The sequence below is a fragment of the Nothobranchius furzeri genome, chromosome 1, assembly GCF_043380555.1.
Source record: "Nothobranchius furzeri strain GRZ-AD chromosome 1, NfurGRZ-RIMD1, whole genome shotgun sequence".
Lineage (NCBI taxonomy): Eukaryota > Metazoa > Chordata > Actinopteri > Cyprinodontiformes > Nothobranchiidae > Nothobranchius > Nothobranchius furzeri.
Genome location: NC_091741.1, coordinates 93521621 through 93546460, shown reverse-complemented (window position 1 = coordinate 93546460; position 24840 = coordinate 93521621). Strand labels below are relative to the sequence as shown.

The 24840-nt window shown below is 40.9% G+C and overlaps 2 protein-coding genes across 5 annotated transcripts; both read left to right on the top strand.

Moving 5' to 3' along the window:
• The first annotated feature begins 6 nt into the window (after positions 1-6).
• Positions 7-24202, top strand: LOC107376333 (protocadherin alpha-C2). Of its 4 annotated transcripts, none has more exons than XM_070551899.1 (3): positions 7-2952; positions 20485-20520; positions 21991-24202. In XM_070551899.1, the coding sequence occupies exons 1-2, from the start codon at positions 550-552 to the stop codon at positions 20494-20496; spliced, it is 2415 nt and encodes an 804-aa protein (XP_070408000.1). In that variant the 5' UTR covers positions 7-549; the 3' UTR covers positions 20497-20520; positions 21991-24202. The 4 variants fall into 4 exon arrangements, 3 of the variants coding, with proteins under 3 accessions (XP_070408000.1, XP_054595031.2, XP_015800867.3); XR_011520788.1 differs by lacking the exon at positions 7-2952 and adding an exon at positions 2966-3774; XM_015945381.3 differs by lacking the exon at positions 7-2952 and adding an exon at positions 15527-19191.
• LOC129160106 (protocadherin alpha-C2) lies at positions 3781-15461 on the top strand. Its single transcript, XM_070551908.1, has one exon. The coding sequence runs from the start codon at positions 3854-3856 to the stop codon at positions 6152-6154; it is 2301 nt and encodes a 766-aa protein (XP_070408009.1). The 5' UTR covers positions 3781-3853; the 3' UTR covers positions 6155-15461.
• Positions 24203-24840: the final 638 nt, after the last annotated feature.

Genomic DNA, 24840 nt, shown 5'->3' with positions numbered 1-24840 from the left:
TCTGCCAATCTTTTTTTGTTTCATTTTCATAATTTTAATGTTTTTGTTTGTAATCATAATTCCCAGCGATTGAGGGAAAACATAGTTAGACAAACACCTGCATCAATAAACACCTGGAAATAAACTACAAACTGAAATTTTCAGTTTTGATCATTTATAGAAGTGAAATCACTTCACAATAAATATCATAAAATCAGTAGTAAAGCGTCTTCAAAACTATTAGAGAATGCATGATTTAGTCTGTAAAACCGAACCGAGTCATTATATGGATGTTTCCACGCACTGAGGCGCTATTGTCCTATCCGTAACAATGTTTTGGCATCATCATCATCATCATCATCATCCTTATCCCAGGCTTTCATTGGGTGAAAGGAAACAGAGCGACCCTTTCCTTTTGCAGACTCGGGTAGGGTTTTTGAGATCACCGGCTTAATTTGCAATATTGGAAGTAATTAAAAAAAAATCAGAAATAACACAATATTTAGCACCGATAACATGCCTTTAGGATTTGTTTTTTTCACATAAATAAATCAAAAATAAGGATTTAAAATGGAAGATTTTTTCCTCCGCAAATGCTGGGCAAGGTACGTCTTATTATTCCTTCTCTCCGCTGTTACATTGAGATCCACTTTCGCCGTGACGCATTATTCACTTCCAGAGGAACTCGAACAAGGTTCTGTGGTGGCGAATCTTGCCTCGGATCTGGGGCTAGACGTGAAGACGCTGATGGAGCGGAAAATGCGCTTAGAAATCATCGCCCCGCGGAAATACCTGGATGTGAACAAAGAGACGGGGGAGTTGTTCATTGCTGAGAGAATTGACCGAGAATCTCTCTGCTCTGCAAAGACGTCATGCTTTCTGAAACTGGAGGCCATAATAGAAAACCCCAAACGCATATTTTATATCGAGCTGGAGATTTTGGACATAAACGACAACGCGCCTCATTTCCGGAGAGACGTAATAGATTTAGATATTTCTGAAGCCACGCAGGCTGGTGAGCGGTTTTCTGTGAGCAACGCAGTCGATCCAGATTCTGGATCTAATTCTGTCAAAACGTATTACCTGAGCGAAAGTGATTTTTTTACAATAGAAGTTCAAACGGGGAGAGACGGGTCCAAATTTGCTGATTTAATCCTGAAAAGGGGCTTAAACAGAGAGCAGCAAGCTGTCCATCATTTGTTGCTTACAGCTGTGGATGGAGGCTCACCGCCTCGCTCTGGTACAGCCAGCATCACCGTTCATGTGCTAGATACAAATGACAACGCCCCTTCATTTGACCAAGAGAGCTATGAAGTCAGACTCATGGAAAATGCTCCGATTGGAAGTACAGTTATTGATCTCAATGCTACAGATTTAGACGAAGGCACCAACTCCGAGATAATGTATTCATATAGTTTATATACATCAGAGAAAGCACAGGAGACATTTAATTTGAACCCAACCACTGGTGAAATAGCTGTGCGGGGTGTGTTAAATTATGAGGATGTCCGAATTTATGACATGGAAGTGATAGCAACAGACAAAGGTATGAGTGCATTATCTGGTCAAATTAAATTAAAAATTATTGTAGAAGACATGAACGATAATCATCCACAATTATCTATTAAATCCTTCCAGAGTCCAGTGAAGGAAGACGTGGCCACAGACACGGTGATAGCTGTAGTTAGTGTGAGTGATAAAGACTCAGGGGACAATGGACTGGTTGATCTTCATATTCCAGACAACATGCCTTTCAAACTGAGGGAGTCCTCTGATAATTATTATGAGTTAGTGGTGTCAGAGCCATTAGACCGAGAGAAGGTCCCAGAGTATGACATCACTTTCACTGTGACAGACAGAGGTTCTCCTCCTTTATCTGACAATGAAACAATGACTTTAGAGCTGCTGGATGTTAATGACAATGTTCCCCAGTTCCCCCAGTCTTTTTATACCATACGTGTGATGGAGAATAACGCCCCCGGGGCCTTGCTCAGCTCCCTCACTGCCTTTGACCCTGACCTCCATGAGAACCAGTATCTAGTGTATTTCATCCTGGAGAAGGAGATCGCCAACACCTCCATGTCCATGCTGTTCTCCATCAACCCAGAGAACGGGAACCTTTATGCACTGAAGACCTTTGACTATGAGATAGAGAAGGACTTTGTTTTCCACATCGAGGCCAGAGACTCTGGTTCTCCTCCTCTCAGCAGTAACGTGACCGTCCACATCATTATTGTGGACCAGAATGACAACGCTCCATCTATCGTGTCTCCGTGGTGTGAGCGTGGCTCGGTGGTGGAGGAGAAGATCCCCAGATCCACTGACAAAGGCTCTCTGGTTGCCAAGGTGATAGCCTTGGACAAGGACTCTGTGCACAACTCTCGGATCACCTACCAGTTCCTGCAGCTGGCTGACGCCTCCTTGTTCAGTCTGGACCAGTACAACGGAGAGATCCGGACCATGAGGATGTTCAGTTACAAAGACCCGCGCCACCACAGGCTGGTTGTTGTTGCCAAGGACAACGGGGAGCCCGCTCTGTCTGCTACAGTCACCATCAAGCTGCTGACAGTGGAGACTGCTGTGAAGGCCTACTCTGACATGACTGAGATGTCTCTGGAATACGACATCTTCTCAGACATCAACCTGTATTTGGTGATTGGTCTGGGCTCGGTGTCCTTTCTGCTGCTGATCACCATACTGGTGACCATCGTGCTGAAGTGTCAGAAGGTGAAACCCAGCAAATCGGCTCCTCCCAGCAGGAACAGCGTGATCAGCGAGAGGAACTCCACCATCGCAGACTCCACTCTGGTGTCCAACGATGCCTACTGGTACAGTCTGTTTCTAGCAGAGACCAGGAAAGGAAAGCTGGTGGTCAGACAGCCTGTGCCAAAGGGCTCCAGATACATCGTGTCCAGCATCCCCAGAGGGACAGGACTGTCAGAGACCAGCGACTCAGCAGCTTCCACTCTGCAGGTAGAAGCCACATTTAATCATGTCTTCTTGAAACATATTCTTAACATTCATACATCTTTTTGTACTTTTTGGCTTTTTTGTGTCTTCAAATATTTAACAAAACTTTAACATTCGTTTTATATTCACAATTAATTTTACTCTTTGGTTCTGATTTCTTTTAGTTATTAAAGGTAGCCTTTAATTTATTTAGATAACTTTTATAGGTATTTTTTTCTCACTTATAAAAGTGAAACTACAGGATTTTTTGATAATTTTGTCGTCTCTGTTGCTCCCGTAAAGCAGTTGGAAATTTTCTCTTTATGTATTAATAACTTAGAGAAATATTCAGTTATTATTTTTCACTCATTACAAGTTTATTATGGGACACAGTGACAACATAACATTTGTTATGCAGCACACATTATTTACGGTAAAACCCAAGATTAAAGTTACATTGGCATGCTGTATTTTGAAACAATACTATTTAGGTATAAATGACCTATAATTCCGAGACCAATGTAAGACCGGATTTTACAATTTTTTAATTTTAATAAATTGCGTTTTGGTGATGAAATAAGTCCAACAAAGATCTGTCCATGTCGCTGCTCTCCACAAAAAAAAAGATCGTTCACGGATGAAGACATCCCCTCCTTTACTATTGTTCTTGGAGGCTGGGAATGATCGGGAATGATCCAGGAAAACTGCTTACACCTGGAAATAGCTTATTTTCTTCACCACATCACCTTAAATCCGCGGCAGCTTCAGATCTGTTTTACGTGCTTTTCTGAACGTACGGATGTTTTTCTCCATGGCCCCGAAATGGCTTCTGCCTTCCTGGAACGGGTATGTCGCAGTTTGCCTCCTTCTTTCTCCCATCATAGACTCGGTCTCTGCAGTCACACATTATTCTGTTCCTGAGGAAATGGAGGAAGGCTCAATCGTAGCAAATTTAGCCGCTGATTTGGGATTAGATGTTAAGAGCCTGCGCGACAGAAAAATGCGCGTTGACGTGGTGGGGAACAAAAAATACCTCGATATAAACAAAGACACGGGTGAGCTTTTTATCGCTGAAAGGATTGACAGAGAGGTTTTGTGTCCCTTGAAGACAGCCTCCTCCTGCTTCCTTAGACTTGATGCGCGAATTGAAAACCCGGTTCGGATGTTTAACATAGAAGTAGAGATAACAGATATAAATGACAACGCTCCACATTTCAGACGAGGAACGATGGATTTGGACATTTCAGAGTCAAGCCCCGTGGGGGAGAGGTTCTCACTGAATAACGCAGCGGATCCAGATGTGGGAACAAACTCGGTGAAGAATTATCACCTGAGCGCAAGTGATCATTTCACTATAGAGATACAAACTGGACGAGATGGGACAAAGTTCGCTGATTTGGTTCTGCAAAAAGCTCTGGACAGAGAGCAGCAGGCTGTTCATAATCTAATTCTCACTGCTGTGGATGGCGGAGTGCCCACGCGCACAGGTACAGCCAGCATCATTGTGCGCGTGCTCGATGTGAACGACAACGCCCCTTCATTCGACAAAGACAAATATGTTGTAGATGTGATGGAGAACTCTCCTATTGGTAGCTTGGTGATGAAACTGAATGCTACAGATTTAGATGAAGGGTCCAACTCTGATGTTGTTTATTCTTACAGTTTGTACACATCAGAGAGAACCCAGGAGATGTTTCAGCTGAATCCAGAAAATGGTGAAATCAGAGTGAAAGAAATGATCAATTATGAAGATTTGAAACTGTATGAGCTGGAGGTGATAGCCAGTGACAAGGGACACAATTCATTATCTGAGCAGTGCAGAGTGACAATCCAGGTCACTGATATGAATGATAATCATCCAGAAATATCTATTAAATCCTTCCAGAGTCCAGTGAAGGAAGACGTGGCCACAGACACGGTGATAGCTGTAGTTAGTGTGAGTGATAAAGACTCAGGGGACAATGGACTGGTTGATCTTCATATTCCAGACAACATGCCCTTCAAACTGAGGGAGTCCTCTGATAATTATTATGAGTTAGTGGTGTCAGAGCCATTAGACCGAGAGAAGGTCCCAGAGTATGACATCACTTTCACTGTGACAGACAGAGGTTCTCCTCCTTTATCTGACAATGAAACAATGACTTTAGAGCTGCTGGATGTTAATGACAATGTCCCCCAGTTCCCCCAGTCTTTTTATACCATACGTGTGATGGAGAATAACGCCCCTGGGGCCTTGCTCAGCTCCCTCACTGCCTTTGACCCTGACCTCCATGAGAACCAGTATCTAGTGTATTTCATCCTGGAGAAGGAGATCGCCAACACCTCCATGTCCATGTTGTTCTCCATCAACCCAGAGAACGGGAACCTTTATGCACTGAAGACCTTTGACTATGAGATAGAGAAGGACTTTGTTTTCCACATCGAGGCCAGAGACTCTGGTTCTCCTCCTCTCAGCAGTAACGTGACCGTCCACATCATTATTGTGGACCAGAATGACAACGCTCCATCTATCGTGTCTCCGTGGTGTGAGCGTGGCTCGGTGGTGGAGGAGAAGATCCCCAGATCCACTGACAAAGGCTCTCTGGTTGCCAAGGTGATAGCCTTGGACAAGGACTCTGTGCACAACTCTCGGATCACCTACCAGTTCCTGCAGCTGGCTGACGCCTCCTTGTTCAGTCTGGACCAGTACAACGGAGAGATCCGGACCATGAGGATGTTCAGTTACAAAGACCCGCGCCACCACAGGCTGGTTGTTGTTGCCAAGGACAACGGGGAGCCCGCTCTGTCTGCTACAGTCACCATCAAGCTGCTGACAGTGGAGACTGCTGTGAAGGCCTACTCTGACATGACTGAGATGTCTCTGGAATACGACATCTTCTCAGACATCAACCTGTATTTGGTGATTGGTCTGGGCTCGGTGTCCTTTCTGCTGCTGATCACCATACTGGTGACCATCGTGCTGAAGTGTCAGAAGGTGAAACCCAGCAAATCGGCTCCTCCCAGCAGGAACAGCGTGATCAGTGAGAGGAACTCCACCATCGCAGACTCCACTCTGGTGTCCAACGATGCCTACTGGTACAGTCTGTTTCTAGCAGAGACCAGGAAAGGAAAGCTGGTGGTCAGACAGCCTGTGCCAAAGGGCTCCAGATACATCGTGTCCAGCATCCCCAGAGGGACAGGACTGTCAGAGACCAGCGACTCAGCAGCGTCCACTCTACAGGTATAGAATTTCTCCCCAATATAAAAACTCAATGTTGATTTCAAACAAACAATTTTAACCAGCGTTTCTTATGTCACTTACCATACCATAGTTTATTTATGTAGCACATTTAAAATGCAGCTTGGGAGTTGCCCAAAGTACTGTACAGGTTGGACCATATCACAAATAATCAAAGCAACTGTTACGATCCAGGCTGTCTAGGGGGCCTGGGGTAACAATTGAGGATGCATGTTCTCATGTTAAATGTAAACAACATTTTTTTACATTGATATAAACACCAAACACAGATAATCACAACACAGACACATCAGCAGCAACTCAAAACTAGTAACACCTAAACTCTCTCATTAACGAAATTAATACTAAAACTTCGAAAGACCATCACATAATTTCCACAAAGCAAAGGGTAACGTTTCCTTTACACCTAAAAAGGGTAACAGTTAAACACAGAGAGTTTTCCTAAGCACCCACCAAAGTTGTTACATCAAACTTAACTTAAAACTAAATGCTGCTGAGGAGACAACAGACCAGAGAGAACCTCTCTGGTCAGCCTCTCCCTGAACTCAGGGCTGGCTGATTTGTATGTTGCTGGCAGAGCTGATCATCAGGAACAGCTGCGAGAGTCTAACTGGGAGGCAATCCACGCACACACACACACACACACACACACACACACACACACACACACACACACACACACACACACACACACACACACACACACACACACACACACACACACACACACACACACACACACACACACACACACACACACACACACACACACACACACACAGGGAAAAACCCAAACGGCCCTGGACCATAACAGCAACAAAACACAGAGGATAAAAATACTGAGCAATAAAAGCAAATAAAATGTTAGGAACACTAAGAACACATTAAAACAATAATACAATAAAACAATTAAATGAGTCACTGTCTACAAGCCAAGTTGTAAAAGTGGGTCTTTAAACGAGATTTAAAAACTGCCAATGATGAAGCCTGTTGAATAGGTAGAGAGCTCCACAGCTTTAGGGCAGCATGTACAAATGCTAGTTCACCCCGTGATTTCACTTCATCTCTCAGGTCCTCTTGATTCTTTAGTAAAAAAAAAATCTCATGCCTTCTTAGTATTATTTAACTTATAATTTACATTTTGAAAGTTAACAGTTTTGATATAAACTTGGAATTTGCTCATCTGTTTTTAAATTCCACCTAATGTTTTAGATACAGTTTCAGTGTTTTATTGTCAGTCATTGTGATTTTTATACAATTTAATAGTTTAGTTGCTGAAGGTACACTTTCATAAACTACAGACACATTGTGTAGGAGCCAATATTGTTTTGGTTTAGTTCAGATAAACTCATTCTTAATGAGAAGACCTCACTTCTTGTCAGACTCAGGAATGTCTCTGTGTGTTTTACCTTCACTGTTGGACGTTTTTATAGATCTTCTAGAAAGACAGAGATGTTTGTTAGATTTCAAATTATGCTGAACACATTCATAAGCAGTTTAGACACAACATATGTTTATTTGCTAAAAATAAATAAATAAATAAAATGTTCACATTTACCTTCATTTCATATTTTTTTGATGACTACAGACTTCCATCTTGGGCTTATCACATGATCGCTCAAAACTATATTTTTTTCGTGCTTCTATGAAGCTTTTTATTTTGGGTTCAGGTGGTTTAGTTTAATTTAGTTTGGATTTATTGAACAAGGACAGCACAAAAGACAGTGTTACATGTAAGAGTTATGCAACCGTTGTTTTGTAGAGGTTTTCTAGACTATGGTCAACTTGCAAAAGTTGGACTTTTAGAGACAATCAAATAAGAGCATTTATAACATTTACCACACACACACACACACACACACACACACACACACACACACACACACACACGCACGCACGCACGCACGCACACACACACACACACACACACACACACACACACACGTTTTAAAACAGACTGGGTTGCATGGCTCCAAACAGTTAGACATAAGTGAGGTGGGACAGAATCAAGGCATGCAGATGCAGTTGGGCAGCTTCTACAGGTAAATATGGCCCTATGAGACAGAAGCAGTTGAGGTTGTAGGAGCTAAAAGCAGTGTTTTGTGTACGTGTATGTTGACATGTTGCTTATCAAGTCCAGCCGCACACGTGCTGTGCAACTTCTTATCAGGCAGCCCAGCTGCTGATTATGTGCTCCACAACATGTTGTTCAGTCCAGCTTATGTAAGTCTCAACTACTTTTGACCATATTAGGATGTGGAAGTAGCACCCCATCATTTCTCAGAGGTGGGGGGTGAAGAGTATATGATGCTGCGTGGTGTAGGAGAAAGTGGGCTTTTGCAGAAGGATCTCCAGCCGAGGTGCTAGATCGAAGCTGGACGCTGTCCCCTATGAAGTGTTGGTGATGTATGGATGAGTTGTGTAAATAAATGCCCCACGCTGAGTTTGGACAAAACCTGTCTCTTTCTTGTGTTTGAAAAGGAAAAAGAACCACAAGGTTGATCCTAATGGTTCTGGACACTTTTCTGAAGTGGGACTGAAATGTAGGATTTAAGAATCCAAAACAACACCCAGATATTTAAACTCATCCACTTGTTGAATTTCTTTCTGGTCCAAGAAGACACTGAAGTTGTCAGAAATCTTGTGTTTGATCGCAAAGATGGTTTTGCTGTATTTCAGGGTCAAAGGGTTATTCTTGAACCGGCGAGACACTCCCACCAGCTGTTCATTCAGTAACTTTGCAGCTTGGTGGGGTTGTTCTGGATTAGCAGCTCTGCTGCTGATTTTTCATTAACTTTGGATACGGCCTGTGAGATCATTTATTTATTTAAACTAGGGCTGGGACTTTAACGCGTTAATTACGATTTATTAATTAGAAAAAAATAACGCGTAAAAAAATTTACACATTTAATCGCAGCTTGCATTTCAAGCACGGCGGAACCTTTGTCATTGCACAATTTCCTCGTAGACTGAATATCACTGACTCACACAACAATGCACAGCGCTAATGGCTACTAAAACGGAATAAAAACAGAAAGAAGTTGCCTTGCTTGGACTGATGCAGGATTTAGGAAACACATCTGCCTCTTTTCTTAACTTGGAAAAAAAAAACTTCCAGACAACAACGGAGTCCGTGTCGCGAACATTTTTCAGAGATCGTCTCTGCTGCAGCTGCCCAGTGGCAACGGGAACTTTACAAAAGTTGCGGTAAGCTATATTTTTAACATTTACGTAACATCTGTGCAGCGCTTAAAGCTCCAGACAGAATAATTCTGTGCCCTAACAGTAGTTTATGAAAGTAGTCAGACAAACGAGAGGCACCTGGCTGCCGCTGGGAGAACGCTCCGTGTTCTCACTACTCTGTAAACAATCACAGACAACGTGTCTTAAAGTTGAAAATAGAAGTTTAAGTTAAAACAGAAACACTCTGAAACTTTTCTGATGATTTTCTAAACAATTCTGTCGGGGAATTCTGCTTCTGAGACGAGTCACTGTCTAAACATCACATGCATTACTATCATTAAGCAGCACACCTAAACCTTAACGTTTCACTATTTATAACCTTCCCCTCTCCCTCATCCTAACCTTTACCCTCTTGCTACCTAAAACGTTACTCTCACTGTGATCAAGCGTTTGTTTCCCCTGCATTCAGACTCTGACAGTCAGAGTTGACTGTGAATTTTCGTATTTGCCGCCCAAGGGGAACGTTAGAACATACCATCTGGCGAGGGGGAGGTTACACATACCCTCTACTTTTAACCTCCACCGTGGTAGTTGAAACCTCCCCCTCGCGTTGGCTCGGTCCAAACTCGACCAATCACGAGGCAGCTCCCGCCGTTCACTTCATAGAGCCGGCTTTTAGAGCAATCGACACATCACTAACGTGTTCGCTAGCAAGATGGTTAAGGATAGGGGTGAGGGGAAGGTTAAATAAGAGGATAAGGTTAAGGTGAGGTACAATGAGCTTGTTTGGTGCCCTGGCTGCGGACATCCCATCGCGTCAGTGTAACGCTGCATTGGGATCTGCAGTCAAATAAGGGAAAAACCCCTTTTTGCACATAAGTAACGAAAAAGGGCACTTTTGGCGTTAGGGGTCTGACGTGGAGGGTGGCTGACCAAGCGTTTGTTTTTGACGTGCTGGGAGTGAGAACGTGTTGGGTAAATTGACGCTCCGTGAGCTCATGACATATATGTGGAAAGTGATGTGGTGTCTGAGCTAGGATTGCTGTTAAAACAGTCAGATATAATAACAGTGCTTTAAATGATTGTTTATTAAATAAAAGCAACAACAACCTGTACTCTCAGCACGCTGCCACCTTGTAGGGCCATCTGAGCAGCGAGTGAGGTGGTGGGGGCTCCAAGCCGATATTTGCCTTGGTCCCCAAATGCCTTGATACGGCCCTGGATGTGGGACTGACTTCTGGGGTGATCTGATTCTATCACATGTATAAATATTAAATGCTTATATATTATTGCTTGTCATTGGTAAAAATGTGTATTGGGGATAAATCTACCTACATTTTTCTTTTTAAGCACTTTGTTTTGTTTTCTTGATTTTATTTGAATAATTTCCTGCCCTTTCTCTCTCTTATCCTTCCTGCATGCTGCATGTTTTCTCCGTCTTACAGAAAAACAGTTTCTTAGATTTCCTACTTTCTAACTAATCAGCCAAAGGGATCTACCGAACGCAAAAAAAAAAAAGCTTAATATGCGCTGCGCTCCAGCAGCAATGAGCTGAAATCACCGGGGCACAGATTATGAACTCTGCTGAAAAGTACATGAAATACCAGAGAATATGGGCTGATATAAACGATCGCAAACTGATTACTTTGTTTTGGTGGAGTGATTTTGTGAATATAACAGCGGCCGCGCGCAGGCCGCAGCTGGAGTATTTGAGCCATTACCGCTGCGTCCTCTCTGCTCATAGAATGCCCGCAAAGCTGAGTCCAAAAATGACGTCATATATGTGGATAATGGATCTTTTTTCAGGCTTTCTGCAATTTGAATTTTTAGGAAACCCACATCTTGATTCTAGGTTAAAAATGTTTTGTAATTGCCGCGTTACTGACACTTGTACCGAGTAAATATTACCATTTTCTTTCCCTGTAATGCCTCACATTGCCACATTACAGCAAAACGCAATGCAGTACAGTAATTAATTACTTTTGTACCGCGTTACTCCCAACACTGTTAACATAAATAGAAAACAATAAAGGTCCCAAGGAAGAACCTTTAGGGATGCCTTCAGATATTCCAGTAAAATTTGACTGACAGCCCCTGTACAACACACACTGGTGACGATGATGTAGGTAAGAGTCAAACCAAAGTAAGGATGACCTTGAAAGGCCAATAGTATGCACTTTATCCAGTAAAAGATAATGGTCAACTAAATCAAATGCTTTGGAGAAATCTAAGAAAATGGCACCAGTGCACAAATTATTATCAAAGCTAGAGAATACATCATTGGTAAATTTCAAGAGAGCAGTGGTAGTACAGAAATATTTTCTGAAGCCAGACTGGCACTGAGTGAATGAATTATTATCGGAGAGATAGTCATAAAGTTGATTGAAGATTCATTTCTCAAAGACTTTAAACCACACAGTTGATTAGTGATAGGCCTGTAGTTACTCAGAATTTTTGAGTCACCACCTTTATGCAAAGGAACAACTTTAGTGCATTTCCAGGCGAGGGGCACTTCACAGGCGACAAACGACATATTGAATATCACAGCCAAGGGGGGTGAGAGGACATGAGATGCAAGTTTAATAAACTTACTCTCTGAGCCATCAGGACCGGGACCGCTCCTGGAGGAGAGCTTATCAATGGCCTTTTGAACATCTGCGCATGTGAGTAGTTGGAATTTGAAATGATTGGTCTGTAGTGATAACTTGGTCAGAATCACCAGATTTCAGAATTGAAGTAATGAGTCCTCTTTTGAAGTTGTTGAAAATCACCATTTTGTAAACAATAAGTGTTCACGATGGGTTACAGGGTTTACTAGAGCACTGTGTTTTTCATGAGTTCTGTATCCATACCAATTATGTCTTTTGCTTTAGAATTTTTATGTTGGTTGGTGATGTCCTGAGTTTTAATCACATCATTGTTGTTTAGAGTGAAAGGGTCTGCTGACTCAGTCGCTAGGATCTCCATGAGGTTTGTCCACTTGAAATTAGATGCTAACTGTTCTACTGAAGTAATGAAGTAGCTGTTTTGAGAATTTGCCATTGCTGTGGAGTCAGTTTTGATGTGCCCGTTAATGTCCTTTCTTCTGGTTTTTCTTTTTTCATGAGTTTGTGGATGTGAGACCAGAGAGCTGAGCTGCTACCTCCTGATTGGGCAATTTAGTTATAGAAAAACAGAGATGTCACAAGTAATCACATTCATTACTCGTGCAGAAATACAGATATTAGCGTTTATAAACACTTCTGGAAGTTGAAGTATTAATTTAAGCATTTTAGATGGAAAAATGAAAAGACCACTGGTTTCAAAACTTCCTAAAATATAAAAGTAATAGTAGTGTAAGTAAACAAAATACCATTAAAGACAAAAGCTAAAGCAGCACCACAGCAATACCACACCTCCACAAAAACATTGTGGACATCACGACTATGATGTTACAAAAATGTTGATGTTTATTTATTTGGCAGACGCTTTTATCCAAAGCGACATACAATTTTTAACTTGTAGGGCATGTTGTGAACTGTGGGGTAAACCGGAGTACCCAGAGGAAACCCACGCACGCATGGGGAGAACACGCAACTCCACGCAGAAAGGCCACAGCCGAGTTTCGAACCTGCAACCTTCATGCTGCGAGGCAACAGTGCTAACAACTGCGCCACCATGCAGCCTTGATGTTGAAAGATGTGGGACACACTCGGCTATGGAAATGTATCCATTTTAGTGAAACTGCAGTAAAGAACTCGCCTGGCCTGCCAGACTCGTCCTCTGTTTAATTCTGCACAGAGAAAGAGTCTGGTAACTCACAGGCAGAGAGGCACATGAGGGGCGGGACTAGCCAGCTCAAAAATAACCAATCAGAAAAAAGACTGAAATGCTGACTGTACCTCGCGACGCTGTAGTTTTTTTAGCTGTGGTAAAAATAAGGCATCTGGCAACAGCGCCAACATCTTTTATTTTTTAGAAGACATGCTTTTAGCGCTTCTACTTGTTGTGGTTTTAAAGACATTCAAGTCATTCAGAATAGAGGAAAGAGTCGCAGCAAACTCTGCTGCTGTCTTTGTTGTTTACGAGAAACTGAGCGTCGCTGTGTGTGACGTCTGCGACACTGTAGTTTTTTTAGCTGCAGTCAACATTGACGACTGGCGAAAGTGCAAACATCTTTCTTTAGAAGAAAGAATTTTACCGCTTTTACTTGCTGTGGCTGTTAAACCCTAACGCCCCCCCAATTGGGGGCCTCTATACAGTTTCATGTCCCAAACATCTACAACTGTCCACACTCTCCAAACACAACTAAAACCACAGTCAAACAGCCCAGATGGGAAACATGGCCATTTTTAATTGTAATAAATTAAGATACAATGATATTTGGACTTTATTTTAGAAGAGCATCAGACCTTCACTGGTGTCTGCTGGAAAAACGAACAAACAAAAAAAAAATCCTTCAACAAATTTAGTTGAGGACCCCTGGAATGAATAAAACAATTGACTAAATTTCCTAAATGGAATTTGAACTAACAACCTCCATCCTGTCAGCACTTTCACACAGGGCAGCTTTTCTAAAATAAAGTTAAATTATTATTTTATCTTAATTTGTCAAAAACCAAAAATTGCTTTGTTTGCAATCTAAACTGGTTTGATTGTAGCTGTAGCTGTGCTCGGGGAATGCAAACAATCACTGACACTTGGGACATGAAACTCCAAAGGCCCCCAATTGGGAGGAGCCAGGGCCCAAAGAAAAAAAGGCCTAGGGCCTTAAGGGTTAAAGACATCCACGTAATTTAGAACAGAGGAAAGAGCCACAGCGAACTCGGCTTCAGACACCATGTTCAACAAACTCAGCGTTGTGGTGTGTGACGTACGATACTCAGCACTGATTGGCTCGGTTAGAATTCTCAGGGGGTGGGGTTATTTGAATAGGAGAGGTCCCAGACCCTTTCTCTGTGCAGAGTTAAACAGAGGAGGAGTCTGACAGGCCAGGCTAGTAAAGATGGTGGGCTGAGCTCAACACGTTTCATGGAGTGGAAAAGAGGGACTGAAAAGGCATTTTTCAATAATCTTGGAATATACATTTACAGGATCTGGGAAAACAACAAGTGATAAAACTGGATAGGAAAATTAGTTGACTTGTATGTCAAATACAGTTCTGTCAGAAATGAATCAATGAATGTCTTGACTGGACTGTGATGTCAGGTGTAGCGTGCCTATGGATCAAGTACAAACCAGTAGGGTGTCAGAATAATAGATGTTTAAAATCAAAACTCAACCCCAATCAGATTCACTCTTTCTGGATGGCACACATCATCTGGATTGGGTTTTATATTTGTGTTTTATTTTAGCAACAAGTCAAATGAAAGTAACAAGGCTATATTTTTTTAAATGTACAGAGTAGAAAGTACAGCTCATTGTGTGAAAATATAAGAAGTAGAAGTAAAATGTCAGATATACTCTGATGAAGTTTAGATACCAACAATTTCTACTGAAGTAAGATAACAAGGTATGGATTTGCTTTTTGACACATTTGCAAAATAGAAAGAAGTTTAGTTCTTGACGAGCACAGTTGGAGCTGCAACACCTCTCAAGTTGCACACACACAATTAAGAGTACTACTGTGTCTATAATTTGTTTTTACTATATTATTTTTAAACATCATATTAGCAATGATTTTTATTTAAAACTAGAAGGTGTTGAAAACTGAAACTTCTTCACATATCTTTGTGTTTTAGCAATAAGCTTTTTTTTACTCAAAACTAACATGTCATTTATAATATTGCTCCATTTTAAAGTCAAATTTAGTTGTTTTGTCCTGATAGAGGAACCTTCTAATCCTTATCTGTTGTTTTATCTGTCATTAATAGACAAACTAAACTAAACAAATGACAAGTTGCCAAATCTGATACAGCAACCAAAACAGTTACATCATGTGCTGACCTTTTGTTTTCTGTTTAAAAGTGATGCACATCAACTTTTTATACAGTGACTTCAAAGTTTCTTATTTTTCAAAATGGAATCAAGACGAGCACTGTCAAAAAGGTGTTTCTGCTATGAGAATGTGGCAGAAATTTGATCAAAATGTGTGTGTGTGTTTGTGTGCATGTGTGCGTGCATGTGCACATGCATGTGTGTGTGTGTGTGTGTGTGTGTGGGGGGGGGGGGGGGGGTTGTGTGCGTGCATGCATGGGTGTGTGTGTATGTGGATGCATGTGTTTGTGTACATGCTTGCGTGTGTGTGTTTATGTGTGCGTGTGTGTGTGTGTGCGCGTAAATATCTACACAAACAAGCAATATCTTGAAAGCACGAATTTGACCCATGTCACCATTTGTTGATGTTTGCATTCAGATATCTGCAGTACTGACTTTAGGATGATGATAATGTTTTTTTTTTATTATTAATAACTTTCTTTTCCTTTGTGGATTTTAAATCCATAGCCATTTTCTAAACCAAAGGGAATTCATAAGCTGTTTGTACATCTTCTTGAGGCCACATGCATGCTGTTTGGTCTGATTTCTGATGTTTTATGTTTGGGACATCATGAGACAAGTCATCAGCAAGTTGTTTTTAGATCTCAAAGTGAATTTATTCTCAAATGTAACCATAAAATAATCCAAAGCAGTGAATCAATTCAGTAAATATTTCTATTTTATTTTGCCAACATTTGGACTTCAATATGATAGTAAATTAACTTTCATGTCAACAGAGTTTCTTAAGATCTCGTTTCAGCTTTGTGCTATTTTAGGACAACTTCTTCCACCATTTAGCTCCAGAACTCTGATGAGAAACATCAGGTTATGTGGTACACTGGAAAACAAAGTTTTTGTTGGCTTAACACGCATAGAGCTATTTATTCATGAAATGATGTCTCACTCAGTGGAAATGATACTAACACACTTGTATAATTTTGTTCAGCGCTACTTTTACGCACAGCTCAGCTCGTGCGTAAAATCCACAAAACTAGAGAAACAGGAAGTAGAATTATTAAAATCGTTTCCGTATGCAGCCATGAGACCACCAGTGACACAATAAAAGTGGCACATGGATTATTCATACAATGATAAAATAACACGGAAGTATTTTCAGTTCAACACCTCAAGTTATCTGTGGCTCCTTTATGAAAAGTTATTGAACTTTTATTTTATGAAATCTCACCTTTTATAAAACGTGTTTTAAAATAACAGAGACTAAATATAATGCACATTTAGTGTAATATTTTACTATGTTTTTTTGCAGCTGATCCGCAGAATTAAAATAATAATAATAATCCACGTTCTTGGATGACGTAGGCTATTTGCTATCGCGATAGTTCATTTTTTTAAGGTTCCAGTGGTCGTGAAAACAGCTTGTGATCATAGCGAGTTTAACATCTCGTTCTGCGATCAACTTCCAACAAAAATACGTTTATCTGAGTTTGGTGTTTAAATATTTAGGCTGAATCTTCACGATGACGCAACGTGCTACATGCGTTGTCCGCCTGGAGTTCACGCTTGTATTTCTCTGTTTTTTGGCCACAATAATGTCGGTGTCTTCCGTCACTCATTACTCTGTCCCTGAAGAAATGGAGGACGGATCTGTCGTGGCGAATTTGGCAGCAGATTTGGGATTAGAGGTTAAAACTTTGAAGACGAGGAAGATGCGCGTGGATGTTGTGGCCAACAAGAAATATCTGGACATCAACAAAGACACCGGTGAGCTTTTTATTGCAGAAAGGATTGACAGAGAGCTGTTATGCCCGTTAAAAACGACAACACACTGCTTCCTTAAATTAGACGCTACAATAGAAAATCCAATCCGGATGTTTAACATAGAAGTAGAGATAACAGATATAAATGACAACGCTCCGCATTTCAGACGAGGAACGATGCATTTGGACATCTCAGAGTCAAGCCCCGTGGGGGAGAGGTTCTCCCTGAATAACGCAGCGGATCCAGATGTCGGAGCCAATTCTGTAAAAGATTACTACCTGAGCGCAAGTGATCATTTTGCGCTTGAAATTCAGACCGGAAGAGATGGATCAAAGTTCGCAGATTTGGTTCTGCAAAAAGCTCTGGACAGAGAGCAGCAGGCTGTTCATAATCTAATTCTCACTGCTGTGGATGGCGGAGTGCCCACGCGCACAGGTACAGCCAGCATCATTGTGCGCGTGCTCGATGTGAACGACAACGCCCCTTCATTCGACAAAGACAAATACGTTGTAGATGTGATGGAGAACTCTCCTATTGGTAGCTTGGTGATGAAACTGAATGCTACAGATTTAGATGAAGGGTCCAACTCTGATGTTGTTTATTCTTACAGTTTGTACACATCAGAGAGAACCCAGGAGATGTTTCAGCTGAATCCAGAAAATGGTGAAATCAGAGTGAAAGAAATGATCAATTATGAAGATTTGAAACTGTATGAGCTGGAGGTGATAGCCAGTGACAAGGGGCACAATTCTTTATCTGAGCAGTGCAGAGTGACAATCCAGGTGACTGATATGAATGATAATCATCCAGAAATATCTATTAAATCCTTCCAGAGTCCAGTGAAGGAAGACGTGGCCACAGACACGGTGATAGCTGTAGTTAGTGTGAGTGATAAAGACTCAGGGGACAATGGGCTGGTTGATCTTCATGTTCCAGACAACATGCCCTTCAAACTGAGGGAGTCCTCTGATAATTATTATGAGTTAGTGGTGTCAGAGCCATTAGACCGAGAGAAGGTCCCAGAGTATGACATCACTTTCACTGTGACAGACAGAGGTTCTCCTCCTTTATCTGACAATGAAACAATGACTTTAGAGCTGCTGGATGTTAATGACAATGTTCCCCAGTTCCCCCAGTCTTTTTATACCATACGTGTGATGGAGAATAACGCCCCCGGAGCCTTGCTCAGCTCCCTCACTGCCTTTGACCCTGACCTCCATGAGAACCAGTATCTAGTGTATTTCATCCTGGAGAAGGAGATCGCCAACACCTCCATGTCCATGCTGTTCTCCATCAACCCAGAGAACGGGAACCTTTATGCACTGAAGACCTTTGACTATGAGATAGAGAAGGACTTTGTTTTCCACATCGAGGCCAGAGACTCTGGTTCTCCTCCTCTCAGCAGTAACGTGACCGTCCACATCATCATTGTGGACCAAAATGACAACGCTCCATCTATCGTGTCTCCGTGGTGTGAGCGTGGCTCGGTGGTGGAGGAGAAGATCCCCAGATCCACTGACAAAGGCTCTCTGGTTGCCAAGGTGATAGCCTTGGACAAGGACTCTGTGCACAACTCTCGGATCACCTACCAGTTCCTGCAGCTGGCTGATGCCTCCTTGTTCAGTCTGGACCAGTACAACGGAGAGATCCGGACCATGAGGATGTTCAGTTACAAAGACCCGCGCCACCACAGGCTGGTTGTTGTTGCCAAGGTCAACGGGGAGCCCGCTCTGTCTGCTACAGTCACCATCAAGCTGCTGACAGTGGAGACTGCTGTGAAGGCCTACTCTGACATGACTGAGATGTCTCTGGAATATGACATCTTCTCAGACATCAACCTGTACTTGGTGATCGGTCTGGGCTCGGTGTCCTTCCTGCTGCTGATCACCATACTGGTGACCATCGTGCTGAAGTGTCAGAAGGTGAAACCCAGCAAATCGGCTCCTCCCAGCAGGAACAGCGTGATCAGTGAGAGGAACTCCACCATCGCAGACTCCACTCTGGTGTCCAACGATGCCTACTGGTACAGTCTGTTTCTAGCAGAGACCAGGAAAGGAAAGCTGGTGGTCAGACAGCCTGTGCCAAAGGGCTCCAGATACATCGTGTCCAGCATCCCCAGAGGGACAGGACTGTCAGAGACCAGCGACTCAGCAGCGTCCACTCTACAGGTATAGAATGCTGCCCATCCTAGTAGTTCCTTTCTAAAACTTCTACCTTTATTTAATTTTATTTTATCATTTAATTTACAGTATTCTAACTTGATTTCTGTATCAAAATACAACATTTAAAGTTTCCTGTCGTACATATTCTACTTAAAAAAAAGATTATAAATCTCATATTATATACTGTGTTTGTTTGTGTGTGTGTGTGTGTGTGTGTGTGTGTGTGTGTGTGTGTGTGTGTGTGTGTGTGTGTGTGTGTGTGTGTGTGTGTGTGTGTGTGTGTGTGTGTGTTTGTGCATGCTCATTCTGCTGTGTGCTTGTGTGAGTGAGAGGCTGAACAGTAACCACTTCAGCAGTAGTCTGTTTTCTAGCATCAGTTCTGATCAACATACTTTTCCTGCTTCAGTACACGTTCTACAGTAACAAGGTGGCTTTTCAGACATTTATGTGAGGCCTTTAGCTCTGAGAACTGGGTTTTTGCACTTCTGACTTAACATGTTAACACGTGGATGTAAAAGAGAATGTTTTAGTTTTAAACTATTTGTTCTTCATGACTCATCTCAATCTTACATTTAACATCCACATAGCAATGATTTACATGGGTTATTTCAACATTTTACAAAATCCTGATTTTTTTCAAAAACAAACATCTATAAATACCCACAATAAAAAAATAAATAAATAAAAGAAACCAAAAAGCGTTTCAACCATTTGTACGATTCGCATTTTGAGGAGCATTTTCCATCACTGTCAAATGTCTTTTTTTATGTGATTAGAGATTTTTGCATCTTTTCCTTTTTGGAAATTAATGAAAATGAGAATGAAAACAACAACAAAATAGTTTTACAGCCCCTAATTTGAATTATTATCAGTCCAAAGGTGATCCTTTTTTATGTCACACAATGACCTACTTTAATATTTATTTTAGTTTTAATTTTCTGTTTCAGTTAACAATTTTTATTTCTGGTGGTAATCATTTTGTCAGATTTTATATTCTTCTTTACTGGTGCAAAGTTGTGAATTTCTCTTTTTTTTAGGCGATTATTTTCTCTTGATGTAGCTGATGATCTGTCTGTCTGTCTGTCTGTCTGTCTGTGGTAAGTAAGAACACTGATGAATGAACTTGTTTTTATGTGTTACATGAACTATTGTTTCTTTAGATTTTAACATTTTCTTATTATTTTTTCCTCCACATCAACTCTGTGATGGAAGGATTCCCACATTAGACAAAAAAAAATGAATCTGGAAGCAATAATCTGACCATTGAACTTTGTGTTTCTTCTTCTCCCCACTCTAAAGTATCCTAAATGAGGACAGTCCACCCAGCAGCTGGAGGTATGCATCCCCAGGATAACCTTTTCACCATTGGTGTTGCAGATTTTTAGTGTCTTAATACCTTCTTGTTTGCATTCTTTCTTCTTTCCTCTTTTTCTTTATTAGGATTGTTTGTTCTCTTCATTTCATTTGATGAAGGGTGTTTTGAATCACAAATCTGACATCTCCAGGTTCTTTATTAGCTCCTTAAGACTGGCTCAGTGCTGACTTCATAAATTATCCTTCTATAGTTTGTCACTATTGTAATCCATTTAGCTCAAATTGTTTACTTATTTTAGTCATTATGGATTATGACACTTCTCAAAATCCCCACAAGCCTTTAGATACGTCTCTGAGCTTTGATAACTCATTTGTTTGGGGTATTTTTGACAGTTTATCAAACATGGTGATTCAACAAAAGTGGTAACGTTAGATTCACTTAAATTCTATCATTAAAATTGTAATTGAACCTGTTTATTCTATATGTTTAGTGCTCTGGGATGACTTTAATTCAAGATTACTATATATAAAGATTTAAAAATAATTTGGATTGAATTAGTTTTACTAAATGTGAAGCTTACAAAATAAGAACATTGTGCAAAAGTTCATTTATTTCAGTAATTGAACTTAAAAGGTGTAACTAATATATGAGTCAGACTCATTCCATGCAAAGCCAGATATAACATGCCTTTATTTGTTATAACTGTGATTATTGTGGCTTACAGTTTATGCAAACCCCAAATTCAAAATCTCAGACTATTAGAATATAAAAGGTAAAATATTTTACACTCATAATGTCACACTCTAATCAGCTGATGAATCCAGAACACCTGCAGTGTTTCCTGAGCCTTTAGATGGTCTCTCAGCCTATGTTGAATTACAGACATAGTTAGTTTTGAATGACTTCAAATTTTTAGAGTTTCATCTGAATGTTTGAGTTATTTTAACATTTAGATAATAAATGTATTGTCAGTTAATCATTTCCATCATTTGCTGAAAAGATCTAACAGACTTGTTTGCATATTTACCCCTTTTTGAATGAATCACCATGTTCTCAAAATGATTTTCTGCATGTGGTTTTTAATGTATTCATCCTCTCTACTGGCCCATCACCTCTACACAAACTCTAACCTCTTTTTACGTGTTTGTAAGTGGAATTGTGTTGTCTCTGTCCTCTTCACAGAATGACAGTCTCCTGTAGTCTGACCTCATTTTTTATGCAGGAAAAGCACAAAGAGAACCAGTCACACAGTCACCTAGCAACCACTCTTCCTATCATTTTGGAGCATGGCGTTCATTGATAAATCTGCCACCTCCTTTTACACATTCAGGGATTGTCCCCGTCAGTCCCCCACCCCCTTTGTCCTCTGCCTGAAGCCCCCATCTGAGTTAGAGATCTCGATTGCATGAGATGTACCTTTGGCTGCTTCAAAGCCTCTCACTCTTTTGGATCTTTTACTCAGCTCTGTTATTTTCTTGTCTTGTTTGCAGGCATCCACTGCGAGCAGCAGCAGCAGCAGCAGTTCCAAGTAAGACCTTCCCTCCAGCCATGGACAGATAACAGGAAAACCTTCATGTAAAGAAGGAGGACGTCCCCATCGATATGCAGTCTCCTACATCAGTCCATGTGGTTCCCGCTCCTCTCTCATGCAAAATGGTGTCAATTCTAAAGACACACCTCTGCACCCGAAAGCAAATCAGCAACGCCTTCATGTTTATTCATTATGCATGATTAGACTGCATGGCTCCAACTACACATCAGGACTGCTTTTTATAACCAACACATTCTCACACCCGAAGCAGCTAAAACTGACTATGGGTGACCAAGTGTTTGTTTCCGACGCATCGGGAGGCACTGGATGGTACCAGAGCGTCGGTTTCCGAAGCCCCCGGGGAAACGCACGTTTCACCGACATTTAACCTCTAACCTCTTGCTGTTTAACCTTCCCCTCACCCCATCCTAACCTTAACCCAGTTTCTCCTTCTAAATTTCTCGTTAGCTGTGTTTGAGATGGACAATACAACTAGAAACAAAGTTTTGCATGTGCAAGTGGGTTAAGGTTAGGATGGGGGTGAGGGGAAGGTTAAATAGCAAGAGGGTAAAGGTCACAATTCAGTGAAATCTCCGTTTTATCGTGGGCATCAGAAAGTGATGCCCTGGCACAGCGCGTCACCTCCCGACGCGTTGGAGAAAAAAAAAACGCTTGGTCGCCCATCGTCAGTTTCAGTCTCTTCAGGTGTGAGAATGTGTTGTTAAAATAACTAAATGTTCATCTGGCTCATCAATGAGAGGACTGTAACAATATCCACCCTCATGTTTGTGAATGATCCAGAGCGTGGACTCCATGAGTGGAGGTGGGACTGGCGAATCACCTTAGAGGAACTGGTTTCCGTCTTGCAAAATGAACATTTGTTAAAAGTACATTTTAAAATCCTGTGCACTTGTTCCAGTGTTAATGTGGAAGTTAAGCAACATGCAAATTGATTTATTTACATCACATAAGAAGCACAAACTTTGAATTTTAAAAGAAATTCAAAGAAAGTCAGTATTTTATAGTTGTTACCTTTTGACCTTTTAACTGCTTTTTCACTTGACTTTAACTGAGCTAGGCCTAAAACACACAAAATGAGTGCCGACTACATCAAACTTACAAACACATACAGGTGAGGCCTTTAGCCATCATGCCTTTTATTTGTTTCTGCATGGAAACCACTAGATATGTTATGATACTGCACATACCAACAATAATAAAACCAGTATTTTAGTGGGACCAAAATGATTTTGTGTATTGTTCAGATGTTCTTTTTCCTCCTTTAGCTTTGAGCAGTAGGCTGGCTGTTTATTGCAAGGTTGTCAGAACTGTTTGAGATGGGGCCCAAAATTGTCAAAATACATGAACCGTAAATCTGCATCAACAGCCTGACGGAGAGATGGTTCCAGAATATTCTAAATGCAATCGGGAGCCAATCAAAATCACTCTGAGGACAGCAAATGGCTGCTGAGCTGCACGCTATCTGGTTTAGTGGGTTTCATAAAGTTTACTGATGGTTTGGACTACCGCTGTATTTGATTGTTTTGTTTACTTAAACAACTAAAGGAGTACAAAGAGATTAAAATAAGTACAGCCCCTTTAAACTTGAATTTAACTAGAGAGCCCTTATGTGTTCACAGCAAACCTGTATGTACATCAGAAAAACAAATATGCACATAAACTTTTTAAAGTTCTGATCCAAGCTCTGGGTTTGGGGCACAAAAACAGATGTAACATTTCCTTGTTACTTTACCAACAGTCTGTATCTCTGGTTGACTTTACCCAATGGAATCTGATCTCATGTTCATTACTGACTATCGTGTGTGTCTGTATATCCAAGAAGTGAAACTGAAATACAGCTGATGTATATAATTCATCATATGCCTTTTTTATTTCCAGTATGAGTGCTACAGCACGTCTTTAATGTGAACAAATCTATGTGCCATCAGATTCAATGGTCAGCTTAAATAAGGCAACCAGAAGTCATGCATCGAGCTGCTTATTAGCGAAGCACAGATTGTTTATTGTACAAAGTTTTAATGTTACAGCCAAACATGAACAGTAAGTGCTTTTGTACAGTGGCTCTATTATAGTGCAGTCTGTTGTGTAATGTGTGCTTATTGTATGCTACGGTTCGATCTGTGCGAGTTATTAAAACAAACTTCTCACTATTTCATTTGATTTTCTTCCCAGATTGTGTTTATCCCATTGTTAAAAAGAGAGTTTAGGATAACTCGTTGGCAACGGAAGATTCTGATACTTAATGGCAGTAAATTTGTGTTGAACACAAAAGTTTTAGATTTTCATATTTATTCTATTTATTAACCAATTCAAATACTATTATCGTTTTAGTAGTCCTAATCTGTAGATTACAGGTGATCAAACAACAGCGTGAGGCATTTGCTAATCTTAGTGGATTTTCTTAATTAGTTCAAAGCAACACTGACACATTGCTTTGGGTATGAGCTTGTATAAGAAAAAAACTGTTTATCTGCTAATGAAATATATTTTAGATAGAAAAGCAATGTTTATTCTAACATAAACAGATTTTTAAAAGTCTTTCTGCTCTGTGTTGAGATTTCGTCAGACATCCACAACACCCCACTGTTAAAAAGTTCAGTCTCAAAACTTTAGGTTGCACAAATGAATGCAGCAGATGTTATGCAAATAGGATTGTTAAACATAATGGGTAATTTGAAAAAATTGTCTTCTTCCAGGGAGATTTAAACTGCAGAAAATAATTATTCTGTCAGCAAAGACACACCTGAGATGCTTAACTTTCAGCATGATATTTACAATAATTGCTTAT

What these genes read in the sequence shown, in the direction of transcription:
- LOC129160106 (XM_070551908.1), top strand. Translation starts at nt 3,854, where the DNA reads ATGGAGGAAGGCTCAATCGTAGCAAATTTAGCCGCTGATTTGGGATTA.
- LOC107376333 (XM_054739056.2), top strand. Translation starts at nt 16,783, where the DNA reads ATGACGCAACGTGCTACATGCGTTGTCCGCCTGGAGTTCACGCTTGTA. An exon ending in CAGCAGCGTCCACTCTACAG is followed by an intron (nt 19,192 to 21,990) that starts GTATAGAATGCT and finishes TCTTGTTTGCAG; the next exon opens with GCATCCACTGCGAGCAGCAG.